This window comes from Nilaparvata lugens, chromosome 10 (genome assembly GCF_014356525.2).
Source record: "Nilaparvata lugens isolate BPH chromosome 10, ASM1435652v1, whole genome shotgun sequence".
NCBI classification, from domain to species: domain Eukaryota; kingdom Metazoa; phylum Arthropoda; class Insecta; order Hemiptera; family Delphacidae; genus Nilaparvata; species Nilaparvata lugens.
The window spans coordinates 21,817,630-21,843,169 of record NC_052513.1 but is presented as its reverse complement, the minus strand read 5'-3'; the positions used below and the strand labels follow the sequence as shown (position 1 = coordinate 21,843,169).

Sequence of the window (25,540 nt, the reverse complement as noted above, 5' to 3'; positions counted from 1 at the left end):
AGACCAAACTGTACATCTGTACTGTGGAACTTATATGTAGTACTCCTTTCAGTTCATTCTGTGCTATGTGTAATATCACAGCTTTTGGTAACACACACTTCCAAACATTGAATAGCTGACTTCATGATGCCCAAACACTAGAAGAGTATTTATTACTACTTAGCAAAAAGTGTTATGCATGTCTAGAAGTGTCAGGATAACTTTTCAATTTTTTATAAAACCTGCTGTGTAATATCGACCAAAAGTTCAGAGCTAGTAGTACAAATTGCTGTGCTCTGGCTTCGAAGCTTTATTTTAGTATCTCCTACCCATTTTGTTCTTAGTCATATCAATATCTCAGATATTGTAATAAACTCTTTTAAAATGAATTATCATTGTGTTCAAGCAGCCATTACATGATTTCACCATCCATAAAATAATACCGTTTACATGTTGTTTGTTGCAGTTGTATTGAATGCATTGAGGCATCTGTGTACATCGACTGAATTCTTGTCGGATCCTACCAAGCTGCCTTCAGAAGCTCAAGCTGCTGCCATCAAATCACACAGCTCAAACTCCTCCTAGTTGTAATTTTAAATGACATACACTTACTGGTCTCATTTGAAAATAGGTTATTATGGTTTTTATGAAAACCGCCATTTTTCTTCATGAAGTTAAACTTCTTCTTATAACTGTCATTATTAACAGTTATGTGCCTTCGAATAGAAGCCTGAAGGCTAAAATCCTGAAATCCTTGAAAAATCTTCAACTCTGTATAACTGAATTTTTTAAAACTGGATAAATGTCAGTTTTGTAGTAGCCCTACATTGATCATACTGAATTGAGAAAGTTGTCAATGTTTCAGAAATTCAAGTATTATCAACTTTAATCCTCATTCGAACTGAAGAGTTCTCATAAACTTCATTGAAAACTTATCACTTCTATCCCTATGGTCAGGTCCACGTTAAAATGGCAGTGGAGAAGGATACCTGGAGGATAGCTGATACCTGTATATCTGAAGTAATATTAACTATTCATTCTTGTTTAAAATTATCATTTATATTTTTTCAAGAAAATTTATTTTTGAATGATTGAATAATAAATTCCCATAAAGATTGAATATTTTGGTGATTAATTATATTTTCACAAAGCACAATCTGAAAACCTTGCGGAGCTAGAAGAGGATAGCGCTATCTGCTTGGTCGAATGATAGACAAGGATAGCAACAGTAATGTTAATCAAATACTCCCATTATAACGTGGACCTCACTATAGTCAATTTTATTGAAATTGAACCATTTGAATTAAACATCTTTAATACCATTTTATAATAATACAATTTTTTTTAAATGAACTTCCTATCCATTGCCATGTATTGAAGAATTCTCAATTTCCAATCAAATTGATTTGATTATAATAATTTATTGCCAGAAGCTTTAATTGTATCCATACGCTAAGTGAATCTTTCATCTATTATTAATACTTGAAAATTCAAGTTGAAATTTTACCATATCAAGCCATAGTAACAATAATATAATATAATAGTAAGGAAATGTTGAGATATCAATTTTTAAATTTTCTTATAAATTTTGAAAATGCGTTTAGATAAGTTGGAATTCTACGAATAAGAACTTAATATTTTAATACATATTATTAAACTACTGTTCTATTATTGTTGTAAGAATATTGTGATAGATTGAAGTTACTGGCCAAAAGTCAACTACTGTCTTGCACAAACAGTTTCTGCTCCGAATTTGAAGATTTTTCATATCAATTAGATTAGAGAATATAAAAAATAAAATTCAGAGTCTTTTTTACGAAGGTAGAAAGATCATTGGAAAACATGTTTTCAAATGGAATTTGGAAACCATGACTTTACATTTTTATGATAGTTGAAAATTTAGAACACCTTTATTCATTTTCGCTGTGTTCTATTTTTATAAATGTTTATTAATCTTTCAAGTATATTCATATTGTATGTTATGTTCACAATGATTAGTAAACCTACTTAAGTATATTATCAGATAGTTGATTTGCATGAATACATTAGATATTTTATACTAGTGTACTCTAAGGATGGAATTAATATTCAATAATATTTTATGGATTTTACAAATATGAGCCATTTTTATTGTGAAATGAATTGTCTGTAACTGTAAATTTTGTTAAGTTTTAAATATATATATATATATGTAAAACAATTCTTTTACTGTCAACATGTGCAATATTTTTTATAGTATTACTCATTCCATCAATAATTATTATGCTTGACAATTATACAATGTTCTAAATCAGCTTAAGTAAATGTTTCAGTAATGGTTAATTATAAACAATTGACTACTATGGGATAAACAATGCCTTTCATAACTGAGTATTCAGAATCTTAAATAGCTTTCTGAACATGTTAGAAAGTTATATGAAAGTAACCGGATAGGGTTCTGTAAGAGACTTGCAGAACGTTTGCAGAACAAATTAGAGAAGTTGTTAAGAACAAATTAAGAAATTTAACAGAGAACTTGCAGAACAAATCATTTCATAAATTTATTATCGTACACATTACGATGAGTTTATTACTTTCAAATCCGAGGGGGGATACTATCTATGGCCGTGGTGTTGCCATGTTAGAGAGGAGAGCGTTCTGTGGTCTGTTGTGTTCCATTATAAGGAACGCCTCTCACCGTCGACATGATACTCATACGTATAGGCCGTGAGTTATAACAAGAACCTCAACCCCTTAAACGATGGCTGGCATGGTAGCGATGTAAGGGTGGAATGTCTCTCTCACTGCATTCATAAGGCAATGATTCATAAGGTTCTGAAAATTCACCAGAAGGATTATGATTGGTAGTAAAAAATTACAAAAAGTTGAATAGAAAAATTATTTTATACCAATATACAATCGCAACATTTACAGCTATCTTGTAAGTGAACATGTGCAACATTAATTAGGCGCGGAGCACCAGTAAAAGTATAAACAAAATTCGAAATGAATAAGTTACTCAAGATTTTCTAGAATTACAAAGATATTGAAATTACTGAACATTAAAAGGTTTTGATACAAAATGTCAATTTTTTGATACATAGCTATCAGTTTTCAAGCAGTTTTAAAAAAATAATTATAATAGAATTTTCACCGGTTAATACGTAAGTATATATGCAAATTAATTCTCAAGTACTATACATGAAGAGTTCCATCTGAAAGATTGGCATATATTGAGTTCTCTGGTTTATAAATAATGAACAAAATATTCATATAAAAGTATCAATGCTAAATAATAATATCTCACTGAATCGTTTACATACACGTTTTGCTCCTACCATACACCCACTGCATAATTACTTAATGATATCATCGCAATTTCACCAAGATAGTTCAGTCGATACGAAAATGTCCACATTTAACACAACTGTAGAATTAACAAAATGAAGTTGATGATGGCTCTGCGGCCCTCGACTGGGACACGTTTCCATCGATAGACCAATTATTCAAAGCAACAGGAACCTCCAGAGTGTAGGCCTATGGTCGTGACCACAAGGAGGAAGGTGGTCTCCCTATTCCTGAGGAGCCATAGCACGAGCTTGCGCTCGAACTCTTTTCTCGTATTCGAGACGATTCTGACTGCAATAGAACACAAATTATAAAATACGAATATGGTTATGTTGATGTCTTAGAATAGTATACAGTAATATTGAGAATTATTATGATTTTTATTAGGCATGCCTTTCAATGCCAAGACAACAAGGGAGGGATAATTTTGACCTTCGACTGAGAAAGTTCATCAAAACATAAATTGGCCATTCTCAGTAAACAAACCAGGCTCTTTCAACTTTTTAAGCTGATCAACAGATAATTTTATAAATCAATAATATTAAAAATTTCGAAATATTGGAGATAGGATTTTGTGGTTCACTAAGTATTTTTAATGTGAATTTCTATATTGTGAATGTCTGAAAATTGATAAATACACTTACTATTAATATTACTTCAGTAAAATTTCATTGACAGTTAGTCCAGTCAAAGGATGGTTGTAGAGGGAAAAGTTGGGAAGACAATTTTTGACCCCGCAGTTCTGTTATCCTAAACACAGAACTGCGGGGTCAAAAATTGTCTTCCCAACTTTTCCCTCTATACCCTCTTTTGAGCATTCATTCCCTGGACTAAGTAGAATATTTTAAGAACGTATTCATACAAGGTGCGCCAGAGAGACTTACTTATTTGAAAGGCCAATAAAAAATAAAGTACTTTAGTTATTGTTTTAATCTTTTTTTCATATAAGAATACAATATCCCAAATTTTTTTTCATGCATTCTTGAAAATGACATCAGATCAATTGCGACCCCCATTGCGCATACACTGATGAAGTCGATTTTAAAAAATTGCTATCCACACGTTGCAGTATATCAATCGATATATTGGCAATGGTGTAGCGAATGTTGTTCTTGAGGTGTGCTATGGTCCGCGGTCGATCGACATAAACCAGGGAATTCAAAAACCCAAAGAAAAAAATCGCATGAGCTTCGTCGAACAGTGGTCAGAAATTGCCATAGCAGCTGCGTGTTCGCGAGCCGAACGCCTGAGAAAACGCACAACTGACTGTCTCACTCTTTCGATATTTTCTGGAGTTCTGATAGTTCCTTGAAGTCCATTTTAGCGACACTTCCACTCCCGAAATGAGCTAATCCACGACAGAATCGAATTACGGCCAGGAACGAGTCTGTGAGGAGGAATTTCAAATCGAGCGCGGAAGACACGTTAGTTACTTTGCAACAACAAGATCGACCATTACAAAAGAAGCTCTCTACTGCGAAGGCCCGGTGCTCTCTAGACCAGAGCATGATGGCTACTTACTTGAGGGAGGATAAATTTGAGAAATTCCTCCTCCAGATGTGACCTTTCTTGCCCCTCTACACGACCAATTCACCGCGTGGGATTTTTTTCAAATAAGTAAGTTTCACTGGCGCACCTTGTATTTTAATCACAATGATGGAACATATAGGATACAGTTTTCGACGGTAGAAGATGTCAAACAACAATTTACTAAAATTTAGTTATTGTGCTGCTGATTGATTGTGTTACTTTAAGACTGAATAAAACGTTATGATGGAACAATTATTATTTCGGAGTTGTGGATAATAATTGCAAATTCCTTCAAACGGAACTCACCAATTGCTTATAATTATCATTAGGAAGAAATAGTAAAAAATAATTAATTGCCACATTTAAAACTTACAAAATTATTGAGTTACTCCCAAATTAATATCATAATCAATAGTACATTATTATCATGTCACGAGGCCGAGAAGTATGAGTTTATAGGATAAGCAAGACGTTTTTAGTCGAAGGATTGCCGATATTGGAATTTTATGCGAGTTCCGATATAGACATTAAAGATTAGTCATGTCAAATATTTTTGCCACACGACTAATATAGTATATTGCATTACAGATAATATCTATAATCAATGTGAATCATACATTCGAAAAGCGGAGAATGTTAAAATGGAACTCGAAGTTACAGTTTAATAAATGACAAAAGACGAATTCGAAACATTGAAATATATAATCCTCTCAACGGTTACTGAAGAAGAGCTGCTAATTTACTTATTGCAAAAGTCCTTGCTATAATCTTATGTACTATATAAACATTTCAATCTATAACTTTTCTCTCTCTCTCTCCAATGGCGCTACAGCCCAAATCGGGCTCTGGGGCTTCAACCAAACTACGCCTCCATCCATCTCTATACAATACCGCTCTCTTCCACCCATTTAAAATATAACCCATTTCAATAGGAAAGTAAAATTTATCATCCACACTTACCAATAAATAGTGTATGCTTCTGCTTGAGCAGGGTCCTTGATATTGGGCTCGTTTAGAAGGTCTTGTATACCAAGCAGAATTAATTTGATCGTAATGGCTGGTCGCCAGTCTTTTTCCTCGTCAAGTAATGAGAGACAAACGGTACCTGAAAAGAAAGACACAGTTAACTTATCAGAGATGCTATTTCAACAGAGTACACCAGAAAACGCCAGATGTAGAAATATTCCATTAGAAAATTATAAAAAATGGGGAAAATGTCAACCAATATTAGTCCAGTTCCTTGGTGCTTCTGAGGGGTAGGCGTCATATATTCCAAGCTAGATGCCAGATTTATTCGTTTTTATTCTATTTATTTGACAGTGTGGGAGCATAGGCTACAGGATAACCCAAATCAGGGATATATCCCTGATCAAACGATAATAATTAAAAAAATAGTCAAAGAGAGAAAAAAGAGTATCAAAACTGACAAATCGTATTGAAAAAAGAAACAAATTTCAAAATTACGTAAAATTCAATATTGAAGCTGGAAAACATGAATATGAAAACTAAAAAATCTATTATTAAATTAATACTACAAACTAAATATTAAACTATGGAATTCTACATTACAATATTATAAAGCCTAATATTGAAAAATGAATTTAGAGAAATTTATAAGCACATCAATTTCGTGAGATTCACTTCAAACAGTTAATATTGGTTTAAATGAGAAGCAATGATGTTATTTAAAGAAATAGGGATGGGGACAGTTCATAGTGAATCTTACTACAGGAGGCAAACCTACCCTACCATACTACACACAAATAGTTCACCCATCATCTCCTCAACTTGTACACTGAAAATCTTCAACTCAGTACTTCCACTGTACCACTAATTAAGAATTTGAAGTGAAATTAACCAAGAGTAGGCTACTTGAAGATAAAACTGCTCAACCTCCCACTCAACTTCCTCACTGAGATTACAAAATATGTTGTGTGGTAGCCTATTCGACATGCCATCACAATAATATTAATGTATGCAAATAATGGGTTAACTTTTAAGCTGAATACCGTATAGGCAATTATTCATAATCATAACCGCTCAATAGTTCATGTTTCTATGTTGTCATTTTATTGTCTGATTGAAACAAGCAAACACATGTAGATTGAAAAAAGACAACCGGTTGGGATTTTTGAACTTAGCTACTTAAATATCATCACTAGTAAGTAAGACTATATCATCAATATCAGTCCTACAAATTTGATATATTTTCAGATGTCATATTTTTTATTCCAACTTTATTCTTACAAGAATCACATCATTAAAAATGAACGAGAGAGGAATATTAGGTATCCTTGTGTTATTCCTCTTCCGAATTTCAATTGAAACAAAGTCTGATAAGTTGCAATGATAATGTTATAACAAAGGTAATAAGACGGTTAGTACCTGAAGGATATACGTTGGGATGGAAAAGAGGTGGCTCAAATTTGCATTTGGGAGGACTAGACGGGTAGTCATCCTTGAAAATCATTCGGAGTTTATATGAGCCACCTTCCCAGGGTGTGCCTTTCTTTCCTGGGATAGCACACTCCCAGTTCATCAGGTTTAATGATCCATCTGGGTTCTTAGCTGGTCTAGCTACAAATCCCTGTAACAATGGCAAAGAATTAGTGGAACAAAAAAAAAAAAAGATTAATCAAGTTGCCGGTAGTTATACAAATCTAGTGGAGTGCATGTCTAATTTAAAAAAATGTATAATTTGAAGATATACCAAAGACACAGCTTCGAACTATGAAATTATATTACAAAAAAATATTTTTTTTTTAAATTCTGAGACGAAAGATGCAATTACGTCTCAGTAATTTTCAGGTATCAACATGAATAAATAGAATTTGTTAAATAAAAAGGCTGAGGAATTGTCAAAAAACACAGAATTATTGATAGTTAGAAAGACCGGTTTCGGTTGTTACACCATTGCCAATCTCTGATAAACTAAAACATTAGTTTTCAATTTCTTAGTCTTTTTATTTAATATGAATAATTGCCACAATCTCAACTTCTCAACTACACAAAAAAATAGAATATGAATATGATGAGTTTCAGTTTTAATATCAAACACTTCAAATTATATTTAAATCAATATTACCGTTTCAAAATATCAATATTCAAAAATTTTACATGAGAAGTAAATAGTAATTGTTCAAGTTAATAGGAAATTACCAACAGGTAAATTAATCTTTTCTATGGGCTATAAAAAATGAGTACAGTAATATAAATGATCATAACCACTATTATGGATACTATATTTAGTGTTTCATTTGCAATCTCTAATATTAAAAGAACTGTACTGTCTCTTGAGAGTGTAAAAACTGTCAAGTAAATTAATATAAATAACTTGGCAAATTTGAATAGAGAATACAGGCATGATGAAATTTCAATAACATTCTGAATAACTGAGTTTGATTTTAATAAGCTGATAAAAACTTACGAATGGATGATCTTTCCTCCAGCCTTTCCGCTCTTCAGCTAATCTCGCAATAGCTATACCAGACATTCTACAACAAACAAGATTAAATATAAAAAAGGTAAAGAAATACTCAATTACTGGGAATAATTAGTAGGCTAGTAATATTTTAAAATTAAACATTAATTCAAAATTATGATACACCAATTCAATAATTTTGAATTTATTTATGTCAAATTAAAAAATATTACAAGGGTACTAATATGTTTACTTATCAATACTTCTATTCCAAGAGATATTAATTTCAACACGGCTCTTTCTCCAAGACAGAGAGGCCCGATACTCTTTCCTTCACTAATACTACCTCATTCCTACTACCTAATATCATTTTCCCTACCTTTTTGTCAGCATCCAATTGTACGCAGCATGTTTATACTTACTCATCTCCATTTCTCTGTCAAACTGTAAAAGGAGAAATTTGTTTTCCCTCTTCATTTTAAAAGTAATATCACTCGCACTATAGTTATTTTCTACAATTGAACATTCAAGTAGCTCTAATAAAATATCTCATTAGGCTGGCTAGTAGGCTAACGGTTGAACATGCATGCACATACAAAAAATCAGCTAGGGGATACTAACATAAAAAAAACAACCAATAACAATAAATAAAACAATGGAAAATAACAATTTATAATGATAAAAAATAATTCAACCACAAGTAGAGCAACAAAGAAAAATGAACAACATAAATTGAAAATACAAATACGTAACCTCAAAAAATTTAAGCTCTAAGCTTTTTGCTGTGATCACAAAACATTCAAGTGTGTAAATATGTGCAAGCTCGTTCTACCCTTAGACCAGAAATATATATAAGGTCTAAGGTTGAACTATTAGTGGCCAGCCTTAGAATAAAATTATTATAAGTTGATTGGTTATTATAAAAATAGCAAACTAAATAGTTTAACAGACCAGAAATAAATAAGAAATTAAAACTCATTTCAAATAGGCCAACTGATTAATTTTTCAAAAATAGCTATCTATTCATTATTAGTAGTGTACCAGTAATATCAATTTTATGGAGAATAAAACTGAAAACTTAAAGCTGCGCAACAGGCTAAATAGTCTTTAAACTGGTGATATATTTTAAATTTTATAAATTGTATACCATCAAGCTATCAAAATAAAAAAAATTTGTCAGGAAAAAGTATTTTTTGAGGAATAAGCGCCTAAAGCTTAAATTTTGGAAGAGATTATTTTTAATTTAGTGAGATATAAATTCATAAAAATTCTAGGGTAGTTTTTGAGAGTTACATTATAAAATTCAGGCCTACCAAAAAAACTAGAACTACCTAGAAGCAAGGTCTATAAAATACAGGTCATGACACAGTCCCGTGATGCATTGCAAAATCGCCATTTTATGGGGTCCTAGTTCACCAAATTTCAAATTTATCAGCTGTTATGATTATAGATTGAACAACATGATGTGTTATTTTGTTACAATGTTTGGCTTTGAATTGTAAAGTAAATTATCCTCACAGAATAATAATATTTAGATTCCAACTAGTAACTGAATTTTTTATTTTTATACTGGGAAGTTCAAACTCTTTTTAAGGTTAGCCTTTTGTCCCAATGCCTTATGAATATCATAACAAGTTGCAAGAATAAGAACAATAATAAAGGCCCGGTTGCACAACAGCCGGTTAAATTTTAACCGTGATTAATTTCACGAGAACCAATCGGAGAAGGCGTTTTTGAAAAGACGGCTACTCTGATTGGTTCTCGTCGAATTAATCACGGTTAAAATTTAACCAGCTGTTGTGCAACCGGTACTAAATGATACAAAATGAATTATTGAACCATTTATTATCAAAACTTCATTATAAAAAAATCTGGTGTGGCGCACTCACTCAACTTTCCTTGCTCATTGAACTGTAAGCCCCATTCTTAAAGGAGAATAATTTAGGGGAATAAAATAATGACGATTGGCAGCAATATATTTGAAACTACGATCAGACTACTGTTTATGTGTATATATAATAAATTGTTTTCAGAGTACTTTTCCTTTGTGTAAATTGTGAAATTCGATATTTTTCAAAAGTCGTCAAAACAGCTGTTCTACAGATGAAATATCTCGACTATGTGTTCTTTTTATGAACTGCTCTACCTACCTCATGCACGAGAAGGGGGTTACAAAGTCCATTTCTCAAGGATGGGGTGGACCAATACCTACTATTACTAAGTAATAGTAGGTATTGGGTTGACCCCCCTTTAGTTTCCCAGAAAGGAGACTCATGCCAGTTAATAGAGCTGATAAATGACTATACAGGGTATGAATTTGAAAAAAAATCGGTCGTCATTTTTGAGAAAATCGTAAAAAACACAATAGTTTTTAGTAATTATCGCCATTTTTCTCAAGAATATTACGGAGCTCCAGCTATTTTCCCAGGAATGAGACTCATGTCAGTCGATAGGGATTGTGAATGCTATCCATGGTATAAATTTGAAGAAAATCGTTAGAGCCGTTTTTGAGAAAACGGTGAAAAACATGGTTTTTTAGTAATTATCCACCATTTTTTCCGCCATCTTGAATTGAATTTTATTGAATTTCTTATTGTCGGGTCCTCATGATATAAGGACCATAAGTTTAAAATTCCAAGTCAATCGGCTAATTAGGAATGGAGTTATTGTGTTCACAGACACACACAGACCAACACCCAAAAATCATGGTTTTGGACTCAGGGGACCTTGAAACGTATAGAAAACTTGAAATTAGGGTACCTTAATTTTTTTGGAAAGCAATACTTTCCTTACCTATGGTAATAGGAGAAGGAAAGTAAAAATCGAAAACCTGAATTTACATATTATCTGAACCAGAATATTGTTTTTAAAAAGCATAATGCATGATTTTGTTATGAACAGATAGGAATATTTTAAACGTACCACCATGAAGACCCCACATGATGGCCGATCCATTAAAAACACGAGTGTGATGACCTGTATTTATAGACCTTGCTAGAAATTATTTTTTGTCATTTTTAGTGCATTTCAAAAATATTTTCAGAAAATTTTTGTTTTATTCAATCAATAATATCGTGAAGGATATTTCTTGAATTTTAAATTATGTGTCCTAAAAATTTAAAATTTGGGCGCTTATATCCATCTCAAAAAATACCTAATGATTGGAAAAATAAATTTCCTGATTTTTTTATTTTCATTGCTTTGTAGTATACAAATATTGAAGAACTCCAAAAATATCACATGTAAAAAGTTTTTTTTAGCCTGTTGCAAAACCTTAAACTAAAAAAAATTGACTTAGGCTATAAAAAATTAAAATATAGGCTACTAGAAATCAATAACCTGCTGTCTATAAAGTTCTAATGATAATTTTCGATAATTAACACAAAATAGAAAATGTTGAAATACTGAACAATAACAGATAAAATAAATGTTAGGCATACCAATTATCACTGGTGCACTGAAAGCATAGTTTAGCAAAAACCTAACCTAACATTTAACTTTTTCATGTTTGAACACAAAACAAAACTATTCCAAATCACTTAGCTATCAGAAATCAATATTTTTTTCTCAAAGTTTCATCATTCTTTTTTTTACATTTTGTAATTAATATTGTGGCAGAGCATGGATCCATGAGTTATCGGAAAAGTAAACAACTAAGATATAAGAATAAATTAAAATAAAGGAGTCATATAAAATTAATTTTATTAAAAAATAAAGTGAAAATGTTGAATACTGTTGGAATTATAAAAGATATATTATAATAATTATACGAAATAGCATTATTATATCACAATTGCCGTTGTAGCAGCTTATACGACAATGCGACTTATATACTTAAAACCAACAGAGAATAAAAAATAATCAATAGTATAACAAGATTATTATCAATTTATCAAAACTTGATTACATTTTTAATCAGCAATGCAACAATATTTTAATATCAACGCAAGACGCTTCTACAATACTCCTAGCCTAAATGGTAAACTTAGATGTTAAAAGAATACAAGGCTACGTTGTGAATAAAAGTTTGAAATAAATATAAAAACTATTATTATTATATAAAAAAGTTTAATTTTTGAGGTTACCTTATTAAAAATTAACAAATTCACCAAAACACCAACCAACAAGTATTAAAATAAAAATTAGAAAACGAACCTAAACCCAAATAGACTACCACACAAGCCCAGAAACACAGACTTATAACACCAAACAGCAAAGCACAAAGCACCAAACACAAACACAAGCATAGGAAATATGCAGGTGCAGCTGATGGGAAGAATATAATTTTTCAGAATTTGAAAAATTTATCTAGAAAAGGTATTTAATTATTCAACAAACACATCTATTATACAATTTTCGTTATAGAAATATGAATCAAGGCATTTTTTCCGAACTTAGATCTTTCTCAATTCCATTTCACAGCATTGTGAAATTTGAAAAAAATATGAATAAATATTAGAAATATTCTATTAAAAATGTACAAATCAATTTTATTCATATTTATTTGTTGAATAGATTTGATATTAAATAAGAAATGTTCAAATACAAATCAATCCAATTTGAATGTCGGTTTAAAAAGCGAGTAATATAAAGTCAGCATTGACATCAGCGTCTTTTTTGAATCCTATGAGTTAACCTCACTTTGATTTGCAATCAGCAGTGGATTGATGGAGGAAAAAAATTATTTACCACTTTGAATTTTGAAATCAACGACAGAAAAAAATATCAACATTATTATTATATTCAAAAGTTTGGATTTATAGCTGCACTTTTACATCCATAAAATGGGTTCCAATGCAGATACTCCAATTTTGAAGTTTGGAAGACGTTCTGACTTGCAAGATAAACAAGAAAAATGTACAATATTGGTAAGTTTAAAGTTATTTTTTATAGCTCCATAATTTTGAATAAATTTCTTCTGTTACAATAATAATTTTCCTTGAGTTAACTATTGTTCCGTGTTATCTTAGTTTGCCTAAAAAGACTTGCTTACTTCCAATGTCTTCACGACGGTCCGATTTGGGGTTGCCACCCGTACTATATATTGAAATAAATAAAGTATTGTACTTTATTTGGAGGTCTTGTACATTATACTTTGTAAGCAAGATAAAGTACGCAAAAATACTTTATTTTGCTCAATAAAGTACAAGGAAATCAAAACATTTTAGGTTATTAGATTGGCGGAGACTGTCAAATTTCAAATAAATATACATTTTTACTGATAGAAAGTAACAGGTAGCAGGTAACAAATGGAATGGAACTGCTGATGATTTCAAGAATTTGTATAAAGTGGTTTCATATTTACTCTCTATTCCTGCCACTTCAGCATTTGTGGAAAGGGATTTTTCGGCGATGAGTGGAGAGATGATAGCATAGCATCTTTGAATCTCATAGCATCTTTGAAATGAACTACCTAATGATTATTTCAATTTGAATGTTGATTGCAAAGATTCTTTGCAACTCTTCACCAGTAACAATGATTTATTGATGATGGCCAAAAGCAATAAGAAATATGTTTTCAAGAATAATTAATTGATTTTTTACTAAATTTAAAATTTATTATTGATTTCATTAAATCATTACATTATTAAACTCATTTTGTATTTCATTATATTCATGTATTCTATTTTGAATATTCATTCATAATTATTTTATTTGCATGGGCTGCTTATAAAAGTTATTAAAAACACATTATAAAAACATAAAGTTCCCTTTATTTATTTTGTCCAGGAGCAAGGTGTAAAAATGTTATATTGGAGGTGTTTTGAAATAACGCCAGAGATCCGCTCAAAATCGGCGTTTTTCTGTAGGTTTTACTTTTTTAATAAATGAAAGAAAATATTTATTCAAATTTGGTACACAGGTTTAGGGTACAACCACACTGAAAGCGGAACGGAGAGGAGCGTGGCGTGGCGTCAAGGAGCGTCGTGAACAATATCATGTTAAGTAATGAGCTAAAACACACTGGAAGCGTCTACTCGCAGAGCAGAGCTTGGCGTCAAGTTTTGGAACAAGCTGGTTTGTTTTTTGGAGCGTCTACAAGCGGAGTGTCATAGCGTCAACATGCGAGTGCCCTACTAATGTACATACTAGTGGTCTACTCTTGTACATAATAATGCACTTGTTCTACTACATTCTCCCACCATCTAGTACACTACTATATTGATTTAATGTTTTCCCAAATCCCCCTGTAATGTAAAAAAAATATGAAGAAAAAAAATCTGGTGTGGCACACTCACACAACTTTCCTTGCCGTTAAGAAAATTGATCACCTGACGCTAGTGTACTCGCGCATCTCAAGTCTACTATTCAAAGATATGAGACAGCTGGTGATAGGTCAATAACGCTGGAAACACATTATATCTGCTATCTCTTCGTAGTGAATGATTTAATTGAACCAACAGTTGCCAACAGTTTGCAATTTTTGTAATCACATTTTCTCGGATTTCAAGCTTATTTTCAATTCTAGGTGGAAATGTTACTGGACATTAATTGCAGAGATTTTCATGCTCAATCTTTTCCACTTGAAATTTTTCGTTTAAATTGTATAGGGAGGCTGAATTGAGAATCTAAAATCAAACTTTGCATAGATGGGGCAAAGCTCCTGAAATTTTACAGATATGGGACTTGTTGCAGTTGATAGAGCTTATCAATGACTATTCCAGGTTTAAATTTGATCAAAATCGTTGGAGCCGCTTTCGAGAAAATCGCGAAAAACCCTGTTTTTGACAACATTTTCGCCATTTTAGCCGCCATCTTGGATTACATTTGATCGAAATTGTTCGTGTCGGATCCTTATAGTGTTAGGACCTTACGTTCCAAATTTCAAGTCATTCCGTTAACTGGGAGATGAGGTATCGTGTACACACACACATATACAGACCAATACCCAAAAACCACTTTTTCGGACTCAGGGGACCTTGAAACGTATAGAAATTTAGAAATTGGGGTACCTTAATTTTTTTCGGAAAGCAATACTTTCCTTAACAGTTAAGGAAATAGTTACTATGGTAATAGGGCAAGGAAAGTAATAAAAATCTCAGTACCGTACCCTTTTTGAATTATTTTTATCACAACATATTTTTATTTTTCTTTATATTTTTATTACAAGTACCCCCTGTAATGTGTATTATTTGATTATTCATAGGAGAACATTCACCTATTGCACTTTGAAATCAAAAGTAAAGCTATTCTAATCCATTTCTTTCATATTTCTATGAGATATGGTTACCTTAGTGTTATTTATTCATTTACAATGAAAATGACACTTATGTAATAGCATTGGTAGATAAAATAATAAGGTAGTACTTTTCTTCCAAATTTATAGGTGACAAAGTCCAAGATAATATGGTTAGAATTTCACGTGTACAATTTTTATAAAACTGTAGTCCAAAATAAAAATTTGTAACAAAGAATATTGAGTTATTTAAAAAAAATTGAACCATTGTAGAAACACAAACTTTTAAACTTTGTAATTATTTTTTAATTAGAAGACTTTCTTCAGCAGATATTGGATTCATCCAAAGTGGACTTGCTTTTCAAAATCAGGCTTCACTCTCATCAAAATATAATTAAAGGTTGAAGTTGACAGCATGAAGGCTACTCAAAAAATCTGGACTCATGCTTTCTTGTCACATTAAACAGATGGTGATATTCAACAAATAGTCGACGATTTAGATTGAATTTCATAAACCCACTCTGTCCTAGCAGGCTTAGCTAATATCCAACACTTTAAGTAATTATTCTCACAGAATAATATCCATGCAAACTAGACAACGCTATTTTCTAGGCGTTTGACGCTCAGACGCTTCCTGTATCATAAACGCTCTGACCACGCCACGCCACGCTCCGCTCCGCTTCCAGTGTGGTTGTAACCTTAGCTGAGGTGAAAAAATGTTGTATCAGAAGGGGTTTGAAATAGGCTACGGCCAAAGATACGCCCGAAATATGTGTTTTCACTGCTTTCACAAGACCAAACTGACAGAAGACGTTAAAATTAGGTACAGAGTATCAGCTAGGGTCCAAATATCTTATGCTGAGAGAACACCAATATTTCGCCAGAGATACGCTCAAAATTGGCGTTTTTTTAAAGGTTTCAGCGTTTTCTTCATCTTATAGTCACAAATTGTTCAAGTTTGGTACACAGGTCGATCTAATATTTTTCTTGAGTAAGTTTTTCCAAGGTTTTCAGGAACAAATGAATTTGAAAGTTTTATCACTAAAGTGTACTCAGGCTTAGCTTAAGTAATGGTGGGGCTAAATTGGAGGGTTGTCTTTCACATGTTCATTCAGTTCTCAATGCATTTTTCTACATTTCTCTAGTATCTCAGTCCATACTTAAGAAAATTATATATGGATGTTTGTTAAGTCCACATCATTCCTGATTCAAATTCCGAAGAACTACATTAGACTGAAATACAACAATTCTCATTATATCTTAACCAAGTTTCTAATAATAAGGTAATATTTATTAATTCTGATAACGATAAAAATTCTTGCAAACTGGTGATTGAATCGAGCCTGAAAGTCTCTTTTGACTTTTTGACGGAAGGAAGCTAGCTCAAATTAAAAAATGCAGACGAGCGAAGCGAGCCTGCTCAAGCTATTTCTGGATGATTCAGCGGGGGTCCAGGGGGCGGAGCCACATGGCTAGGCGATTAAGGCAAGAGAAGCGAGCCTGCCGGCTAGTATAATAATAAACTCTAAAGCAACGAAGTATTCTTACATCTATGAAAAAAACATTCAAGCACAAGATCATTACTAATAATTCACAAATAAAAATCCATGCACTTTTCAATTTTATTTCATTATTGAAAATTAGATGTACCCAAATCAGAAATATTTTCAAATGTTATTGAACTTTTGTCAATAGAAAAGAAAATCCAACACTAATTGCAATAAAATAATCGTAATCTTGCCTCACCGAACAAAAAATTGTTCATAAATCCTCCCATAGACGCTCACCAACATGTTTGTATACATTATTTTCTTCAAGAATAGCTTTACCTGAAATCATTAGCAATTGTTAAAAATTAAAAATTTAATACATTATCGTAGGGGTGGAGTTTTACTGTATTGGTAGCTTGAAAATAATAAAATTAATGTTACATTAATAATGTTACTTTATTGTGACTATAAATCTTCAGACAGCCCTAATATACTGTTCAGATTTCTAGAAACACTTGAAAAAAATTATACTTTTCATTGTTTAAAATTTATGGTTAGGATTATGTTTAATATAAGGTTAGGATTTTCCTCACCGCATTTTAAAACTATAACACTCGTTTTGTTTTTTTAGCTTGTATCTTCTGGATCTGGAGTTCTGAAATTCCTGCAGAGGTTACTGGCAGTTAGCAGTGATGAGTTCAATGTCCAGTTTCAGATCAACGTTTGTGAAACTATCTCAGAATTCTTGAAATTAGATGTTGACGGTCATATTGACTATGTTGTTCTCTTTGTCAATCCAGTCATGGACAGATGGCTAGAGGAGGTAAGTTTTAGTAACATTTTTCTTCGCAATGTAGTTGGAATGTGTTTGTAGATTTTACTAAACTGTAACGATTGTGACTGTATTTGGTCACTATTTGTTATGATGAATCACCTTTCCAGCTTTTGTAGATGAATAATTTCAACAATTATAGAAAATTACTTGTAGTTACCCTTATAATATTTTTTAATAATTTCAAATTCATAAATATTGGGAAATTTCATTCTATTCCCGAATAAACAAAATGAATGACACTGGTCTGACAAAATAAATATTTTATTTCTCTTCAATAATAACAATAAACTAAAAAATAATATATTCAAGTGAATAAAAAAATTCTTAAAATGTATGTATTCAGGGCTAAAGTTTCATAAAAAGAGTACTATAATGCTATTTTATAAAAAATATTAATACTACCGAGTAGATTAATGAAAATAGATGTCTACTCAATCAAAAACTGAATAATGAAAATGCGAGATTCCAGGTAACTGGAAAGATACGGCACTCGAGAGACACGAAATTTTCGAAAAGAACGTTTCAAACAATATGATAAGTTATTGTTCTGAAAAAATTATATGATTGGTACAATCAGGCAGAAAAAATGAACAAAGAGAAGGAATTGAGTGTTTCTACAAATCGACAAAATTTAAATAAACTCACTTTGTTGTTGACATTTATTTATATATTTATTTCAAAAGATGTGATAATGTATAAATGTTAGTAAATAGTGAAGAAAACTCACCATAAAATAACAATTAAGTGCCGGTTGCACAAAAGCCGGTTAAATTTTAATCGTGATTAAATTTATGAGAACTTGACAAGCCTATTTTTCGAAATAGCCTTCTCTGATTGGTTCTTGTGAAATTAATCATGGTTAAAATTTAACCGCCTGCTGTGCAATCGGGTCTTAGTGCTTTAATCACTTTCACGGTTCATGATATCAGTCTCGATCATTACCAGCATATAAGACTCGCGATATCAATTTATCAATAAGAAGAACTAGCTAGCCGTCCTATAGTACGGTATAGGTCTTACTATTATGAGATTCACTTCAAATTTCAGTTTTGCTTATAAACAGTGCTCAATTTGTATAATTAAAGGTTCTTTATTGATTCTTCATCACAAATGACAATGTATTGCCAGGTCTTCCAAGACCCATTGCATACTAGCACTACATTATAATGAAAACAAATGAACAATTAACATATTCAGAACAGAAAATAAATATGTAGATGAGTGTATAACTTTTAGAAACAAAGAGTAGAACCTATTTGTTCACAGAATAGAAATGAGAATACACATGAAATTCTATCAATACTAAGTAAATAGAATAACTCAAATGTTCTTAACGGATATACATACACACACACACACGCGCGCTCAAAGAAAACCCAACTCAAAAAAAAATGAAATAAAATACTGTAGAGAAAAAAAAACTACTCATTGCCCTCCAAAAGTAATTTGAAAAGTCTCCTCTTGAAAACGCTTAGTGAAACAGAAAAAATGACATGTTCAGGAATAGCATTCCAAAGTCTTGCAGCAGTGACCACAAACGAAGAATTGTATCTTGCAGTGCGATGGATAGGAAACTGCAAGGTATACAAATGAGATGTCGTGTTGCGATCTGGATTGACATCAACAAGAAGGTTCTGGTAAGGAGGGGGCAACCAAAGGGGTGTCTGGGGGTTGTGTATTTTTACCATCATTTTTCCATATTTTCAATAAAATATTTATATTACTTCTTTATTATCTTCCAGAGGTTTGACGTACCGGTGCATACCGTCAAAAAATCAAATAAAATCAGTTTTTTTTGCCAAAGCAATATTACAAATCAATTTACATACAAAAAATCCAGAACTGAAAAAATGCAAAATCTTATAAATTACTAAGAATAAAGGATTAAATAAAATTAAATTAAGCCCTATTTGTAAATAGCATCAATGCTATCAGTTAGAGGTGAACGGTACTTTAGATACATACCATACATATGTGCCAGCATGTCTTGAGTTTAGGTGTCTTTAACCAAAATTAAATCTTCGAGAAAAACGTTTCATCAAATAATATTTTGTAGTACCTCAGTACTAGTTTTAATATTACTATTTGGACATATTTGTGGTTGAAGGGATTTATCTATTCCAGTTGCAGTTGCTTATCACAAATATGCCACAGTAATATTAACCCTATAAAATAATAATAAGTATTATTTTCATATTGTGACCAACAGGTAGAGAGAAACATTGCACTGTTGGATACAGTGTACATATGCGGCCGCCTCTGCCTCGCCATCGACACGTGTCATACCATCCCTGCCGACATCATCGAACCCATCCAGCTGCTCAACAAAAAGTATTCTCCTGCAACTATTTTCGGAGATCTTGCAGTAAGTAATCATGTATGAATCATGTCATGTATAGATCTTGCAGTAAGTAAGCGAAAAATCTATGTTCGTTGTTGGTTATCCATCTTGTTTTCACTGCAATTATTACTATTGTATTCTTATATAAATTCAAAGTGAAAAAACACTCACATTCTTTGGTGTGGCGACGACCGTTTCGTGCTGGTGTTGCACATACTCAAGCCAAACAGCTGTATGTGCAATACCAGCACGAAACACGGTCGTCGCCACACCAAAGAATGTGAGTGCTTTTTCACTTTGAAGTTGTATAAGAATACAATAGGAAAAATCTATGGTATAAACATGCCGTCACTATATTTATTTATTTCATTGTCAATCAAAAATCATAATTAATATATGATTGGGAGAAGACAACAGGCATAGCCCAAAACTGTCTTCTCCCAAATTTTTACAAATTACACTTTCAAAAAAGAATGAGGTTAGATTTGACTTTTCACTTAAAGAAGTCCAATTTACACTTCAAAACTAATGACTAAACTAAAAATTTTAAATTTTAGTCTCTAGTGAGACTCACTTCAAAAAGTCAGCATTGCTTATAAAAATAATGCTCTCTATTCAACCAATGCTGACAGTTTCGAGTGAATCTCACTATTAATAATATTCCAGTTAGTAGTAGCCTATGTGAAGTCAGTGAAGTCAGTATGTTTTTATGATATCTGGTAAGAAAACGAATTGGCTGGGTTGCACTGGATAAAGTAGCTAAAAACAAAATTACTCATGAGAGTAGTTCATTTCAATGTGTACTGCATTCTTTTTGAGTCTGAAACAAATTTTATTTCTCAATCAATTTCTGGTTCAATATCCTATATTTGAGAAAATGAGCTTTTTTCTAGGAAAGGTTAAGATGATAGGTCCCAATATCCTAAAAGGTTCTAATGAGCATGCATAATAAAGACGGAAGTCTGTGTGCGTTGCAACAATTGAACACCAGGGAGGGATTTTTGTTCTGTCTGTTGCTATGTGCGTTTGCTCAACAGTGGACAAAAAAGCTGCAATATTATATGACATTGTCTTCAAAACTGATTTGCTTTCACTTTTTTAACTGCAATAGCAGTTATAGCCCAGTTAACAAAGTGTTATAGAGGGAAAAGTTTGGAAGACAATTTTTGACCCCGCAGTTCTGTTTAGGGTTGTGAGGAGGTAAACATATCAAAAGTCCCCACCCCTACCCCCTGTGCTAAGTGTGTTGGGGTGGTTGAAAGGTACCATTTTTTTGGTTTCTCGCATATAACTCGAAAGTTATGAATTTTACAGACATGAATATTCTATAAGAAATTAAAGCTTAAATAATTTCTTACAATATTGATCCAATATCTATCTCTCTCTATTCAACTTCTATATCTCTCACTTTTCAAGAAGATATCCGCTCTAAAAGATGTGACATTTTTGAAAAAACACATTTTCCTTCGACTTTTTGCTATTTTTGCTCTTATAACTTTTTTAATATCGATGGGAAAAATCCATGCTGATCATGAGCTTATAGAGCATCAAAATCTCTTCAATTTTATGTATAATTTCACAAGTTTACGCACATCCTCACATGTTCAGTTATGCGTCATACGCACATCTTCAGTTATGCAAAAATAGACCAATTGATAAAGGAATTTGGAGAGTATGTTTTGAACACAATTTTTGACTTCGCAGCTTTGTTGGGACCAGTTAGAGGGTGAACATATCAAAAGTCCCTATCCCTACCCCTTGTGCTAAAGGGATGAGACTGGTTTAAAAATTTTAATTTTGTAACAATTCATCACTTGTCAATGAAATTTAAGTCTGGAACATCTGGTACACAATTTTTACTTTGTAGAACACTTTGACTGCCACCTATACTTGAGAAAAAACTTCCATTCTGGCCAACCAACTTTTTTCTTATATTATTTCAAAATTATGTATATACTAAACAAATATTTAGTCCAAAATAGTTTTGCACTAAAATTGAAGCTGTTATTTCAATTTTAAATTGTGGTGACGCATTGGTCTCACGCGGCCATAAGTGGTCCTGGAGACCACATGAGCCGCGTGAGATCAACGTGTCACCACACTTTCCTAATCATTTTTCAGGTCTTGTGAAGAAATAAACAATACTCAAATGTTTGAATCTTTTCTAATAATATTAAAATATTAATTCACACATAATAAAGTGTATTTATCTTGAAAAAACAATCACTATCGGAAATCAGGAATTCACTTATCACTCTTTCAATTGTATTAGTTATTGAAGAATTTATTGGTGGAATGCACTTGTAGAAGCAACTGGTTCGCCTACATTGGAATTTCTGACATTTTTTTTTTTTTTTTTTTTTGTTGAGGTTGTTCTTCACTGGAGTCATCACTATTTTCACTAGGTTTGTATTCATCAGACAAATAAGTATCATCTAACTCTTGAATATAATCCGACTCTTCATTAGATAATAAGTCCTGTAAAAGTTTATTTATACAAACTTGCTCGGATTGATAGTCACTTGCCATTTCAGAAACTTTTCACCATCACAATCACCACTAACAAACTTCATAGAAACACGTTTCAATAATGTTATTGAAAATAGGTTATCAATACAGAAGGAATAAGCTTCTTGTTGATAGCAACTCCTTGTGAAACAAAAATATGTTATTGAAGCTAAAAAGAAACAGCTGATTTCATGTGGAATTAGAAATGTTCGAATTAGAAATGAAATAAATGGAAAAATATTATTTCAAAGGTTTAAAAGGAATTGTGATGGATTTTTACTTTTATGCAAAATAAAAATAGAACAAACACTCATATGAACAGGCCATGGCAGTTTTAGTACCTACTGGCCATGCACTTTCGAATAGTATTGAAATGCATAGGAAATGTGAAGCCACTGCGACATCACACGGCCTTTTCTGAAAGAAGTGCCTGTGAGTCCACCTTGGATTCACGCGGCCGGTAGGTTCAATACAATGTGAGTCCTCTGTGGACTCACGCGCAGTCAAAGTGTTAATGAAGACTAGTTGGGATGTAAATATAGCAAAAATACGCATCTCTAGCCCGTCTATTGAAGGTGTGGAACTGCTAAGTTGACACTTGTTGCAGAGTTGAAAATTTCACAACCAACATCGAATCTGCTATAACAATGGAAGGAAAACATTAAGTAGTGAAATAATGCATCAAATTGAAGAGAAAACAAAGCTCTACAAATCTACGATGAGCATTCATTTTTACGATGCATTGTTGAGAGTTGTAGGCCCTGAAACATCAAAAAATAGGATTAAAAGCTGCTATTTTAACAATTTTATACTTTTAAGAGCGTATATCTCGAAAACTGTTGGAGATATCACAAATCACCACAGAACAAATATTGTAGAGAATTTATCAAGTTTTATTTTTGAATAGTTATTCACGTCGGTTGAACGCATTTTTCTCAAGATATGAGCGAGTAAGCAAAACATTGAAAAATGCAACTTTTAAAACACCCTCATCCCTTTAGCACAAGGGGTAGGGATAGGGACTTTTGATATGTTCACCCCCTAACTGGTCCAAACAAAGCTGCGAAGTCAAAAATTGTGTTCAAAACATACTCTACAAATTCCTTTATCAATTGGTCTATTTTTGCATAACTGAAGATCTCACACTCAACACTGAAGCTGCTGCAACAGTCGTGGGGATGTGCGTAAACTTGTAAAATTATACATAAAATTGAAGAGAATTTGATGCTCTATAAGCTCATGATTAGCATGGATTGCTAATCCCATCGATATTAAAAGAGTTATAATAGCAAAAAATCGAAGGAAAATGTGTTCTTTCAAAAATGTCACATCTTTTAGAGCGGATATCTTGAAAAGTGAGAGAGATATAGAAAAAGTTGTTGGATCAATATTGTAGGAAATATGTAAGCTTTAATTTCTTATAGAATGTTCATGTATGTAAAATTCATAACTTTCGAGTTATATGCGAGAAACCCAAAAATGGTACCTTTCACCCACCCCTCTCACTTAGCACAGTGGGTAGGGGTGGGGACTTTTGATATGTTTACCTCCTCACTACCCCAAACAGAACTGCGGGGTCAAAAATTGTCTTCCAAACTTTTCCCTCTATACCCTTTTTTGAGCATTCATTGCCTGGACTATTAATTGATAATTTTTTATAACAAACAAATTTTCATGTTTAAAAAAATTAACAATTTCGATAAGATACAACCTATTAAAAATTTGAAATGAATTTTCTTTTTTGAGAAAATTCCTCCTGTTTCATTGATTGATAGATCCTTTTTTTTAAATTCACTCTTTTCTATTCTGATTTGTTTTTTAGATTGAAGATGGAGAAGATACCGAAATGATGTGCCGGAAAATACTATCACTTGTGAAACTCACATGCCTTAATCAGTTTGGTCTACCTCTTGTTATACAATTTCCTTCAATTCAATAGAAAGTAGATGAATGCTTAATTAGCATTTTCAGACATTATCCAAACAATTGAGCACGGATTTTTATTTTTGTATTATTTTACCTCAGTGTGTATCATTGTTACATATGTACAAAACAAAGAAAAGTTGGTCGTTCGATACGTAGATGTAAGTACATTTTTATTTATATTTATGTAGAACTAGCTGGCCCGGCGAACTTCTTACCGCCAAAAAGTCAATGTATCTCATGTCACACTTGACTTTATTTGATGAATCATGAAATTTATCTAACAATCATTTTTTTTTTCATTTACATCTCAATACAGACTTCCTATGTGCTTAGTCTTGCAGCATTTATTATTCCGAAGACATATTCTTCTCAATCAATTAGTAGTAATATATATCAGTACAGTGTTGAATTAAAAAAAAATGGAAATTATTCTGTCATTCTTCAGTAATTAATGATGCAATAGGAACAACTCTCTTTCATGAGGTGAATCATTTTTCCCCAACATTTTACAGTTTCTCAATGGTAGGGGACTGATAATATTATTTGTATAGATCTTCTAAGGAATCATCATCTACAGCCAATCAACTACACTTCAACTCCAAACTACCCAGCCAATCAACTACACTTCAACTCCAAACTACCGTATAAAAAGGCTACCAGTACAAAATCTATCGACAGTACAGAATATTAAATAAAATTCAATGAAAATTCTTATAATCAAAAACACGTGATCCGCTGATCGATATATATATTTTACTATCGATGTCTATCTAGTAATAATTTGCTAAAAATCAATTAATTCTAAACACCGAAGACAGCACAACAAATATTCGAAACAAAGCAATGTCTTCAGAGCATGTAAGTCTTTAACCTGATGCCGCACTGCTGGATGGTTACACACAGAACAGTCATTTTGTTTTAGTCGGGCCGTTTAGAATAAAATACATGCACGATTATGGAGCAGCACACGCTCTTTTCTACTATCTACCGACGGCTGTTGGATGAC

General features: G+C 32.2%; 3 protein-coding genes across 7 annotated transcripts in view; 2 read left to right on the top strand and 1 right to left on the bottom strand.

Annotated features, from left to right (window-relative positions):
• Positions 1 to 3,288, top strand: part of LOC111044828 (MLX-interacting protein) — a 77,150-nt gene extending 73,862 nt beyond the window's left edge. Inside the window, exon 16 of one of the 2 annotated variants that reach the window (XM_039436559.1) lies at positions 446 to 3,288. In XM_039436559.1, the coding sequence (XP_039292493.1) occupies positions 446 to 564 (119 nt within the window). In that variant the 3' untranslated portion in view covers positions 565 to 3,288. The remainder of the gene's footprint in view (positions 1 to 445) is intronic. The other variant, XM_039436560.1, reaches the window with a different exon arrangement.
• On the bottom strand, positions 1,424 to 12,659 carry LOC111044837 (SUMO-conjugating enzyme UBC9-B). 4 transcript variants are annotated; one of them, XM_039436561.1, is made up of 6 exons: positions 12,343 to 12,482; positions 8,637 to 8,701; positions 8,264 to 8,330; positions 7,222 to 7,423; positions 5,797 to 5,941; positions 1,424 to 3,597 (listed from the first exon to the last, which is right to left on the bottom strand). In XM_039436561.1, exons 2-6 carry the CDS (start codon positions 8,687 to 8,689, stop codon positions 3,531 to 3,533), a joined length of 534 nt encoding a protein of 177 aa, XP_039292495.1. In that variant the 5' UTR covers positions 8,690 to 8,701; positions 12,343 to 12,482; the 3' UTR covers positions 1,424 to 3,530. The 4 variants fall into 4 exon arrangements, with proteins under 4 accessions (XP_039292495.1, XP_039292496.1, XP_022185762.1 ...); XM_039436562.1 differs by having other exon boundaries at positions 12,413 to 12,478; XM_022330070.2 differs by lacking the exon at positions 8,637 to 8,701 and having other exon boundaries at positions 12,343 to 12,659.
• Positions 12,660 to 12,842: 183 nt separating this feature from the next.
• LOC111044838 lies at positions 12,843 to 25,270 on the top strand. The gene is made up of 4 exons (XM_022330071.2): positions 12,843 to 13,125; positions 17,556 to 17,747; positions 19,969 to 20,124; positions 24,431 to 25,270. The coding sequence occupies exons 1-4, from the start codon at positions 13,042 to 13,044 to the stop codon at positions 24,545 to 24,547; spliced, it is 549 nt and encodes a 182-aa protein (XP_022185763.1). The 5' UTR covers positions 12,843 to 13,041; the 3' UTR covers positions 24,548 to 25,270.
• Positions 25,271 to 25,540: the final 270 nt, after the last annotated feature.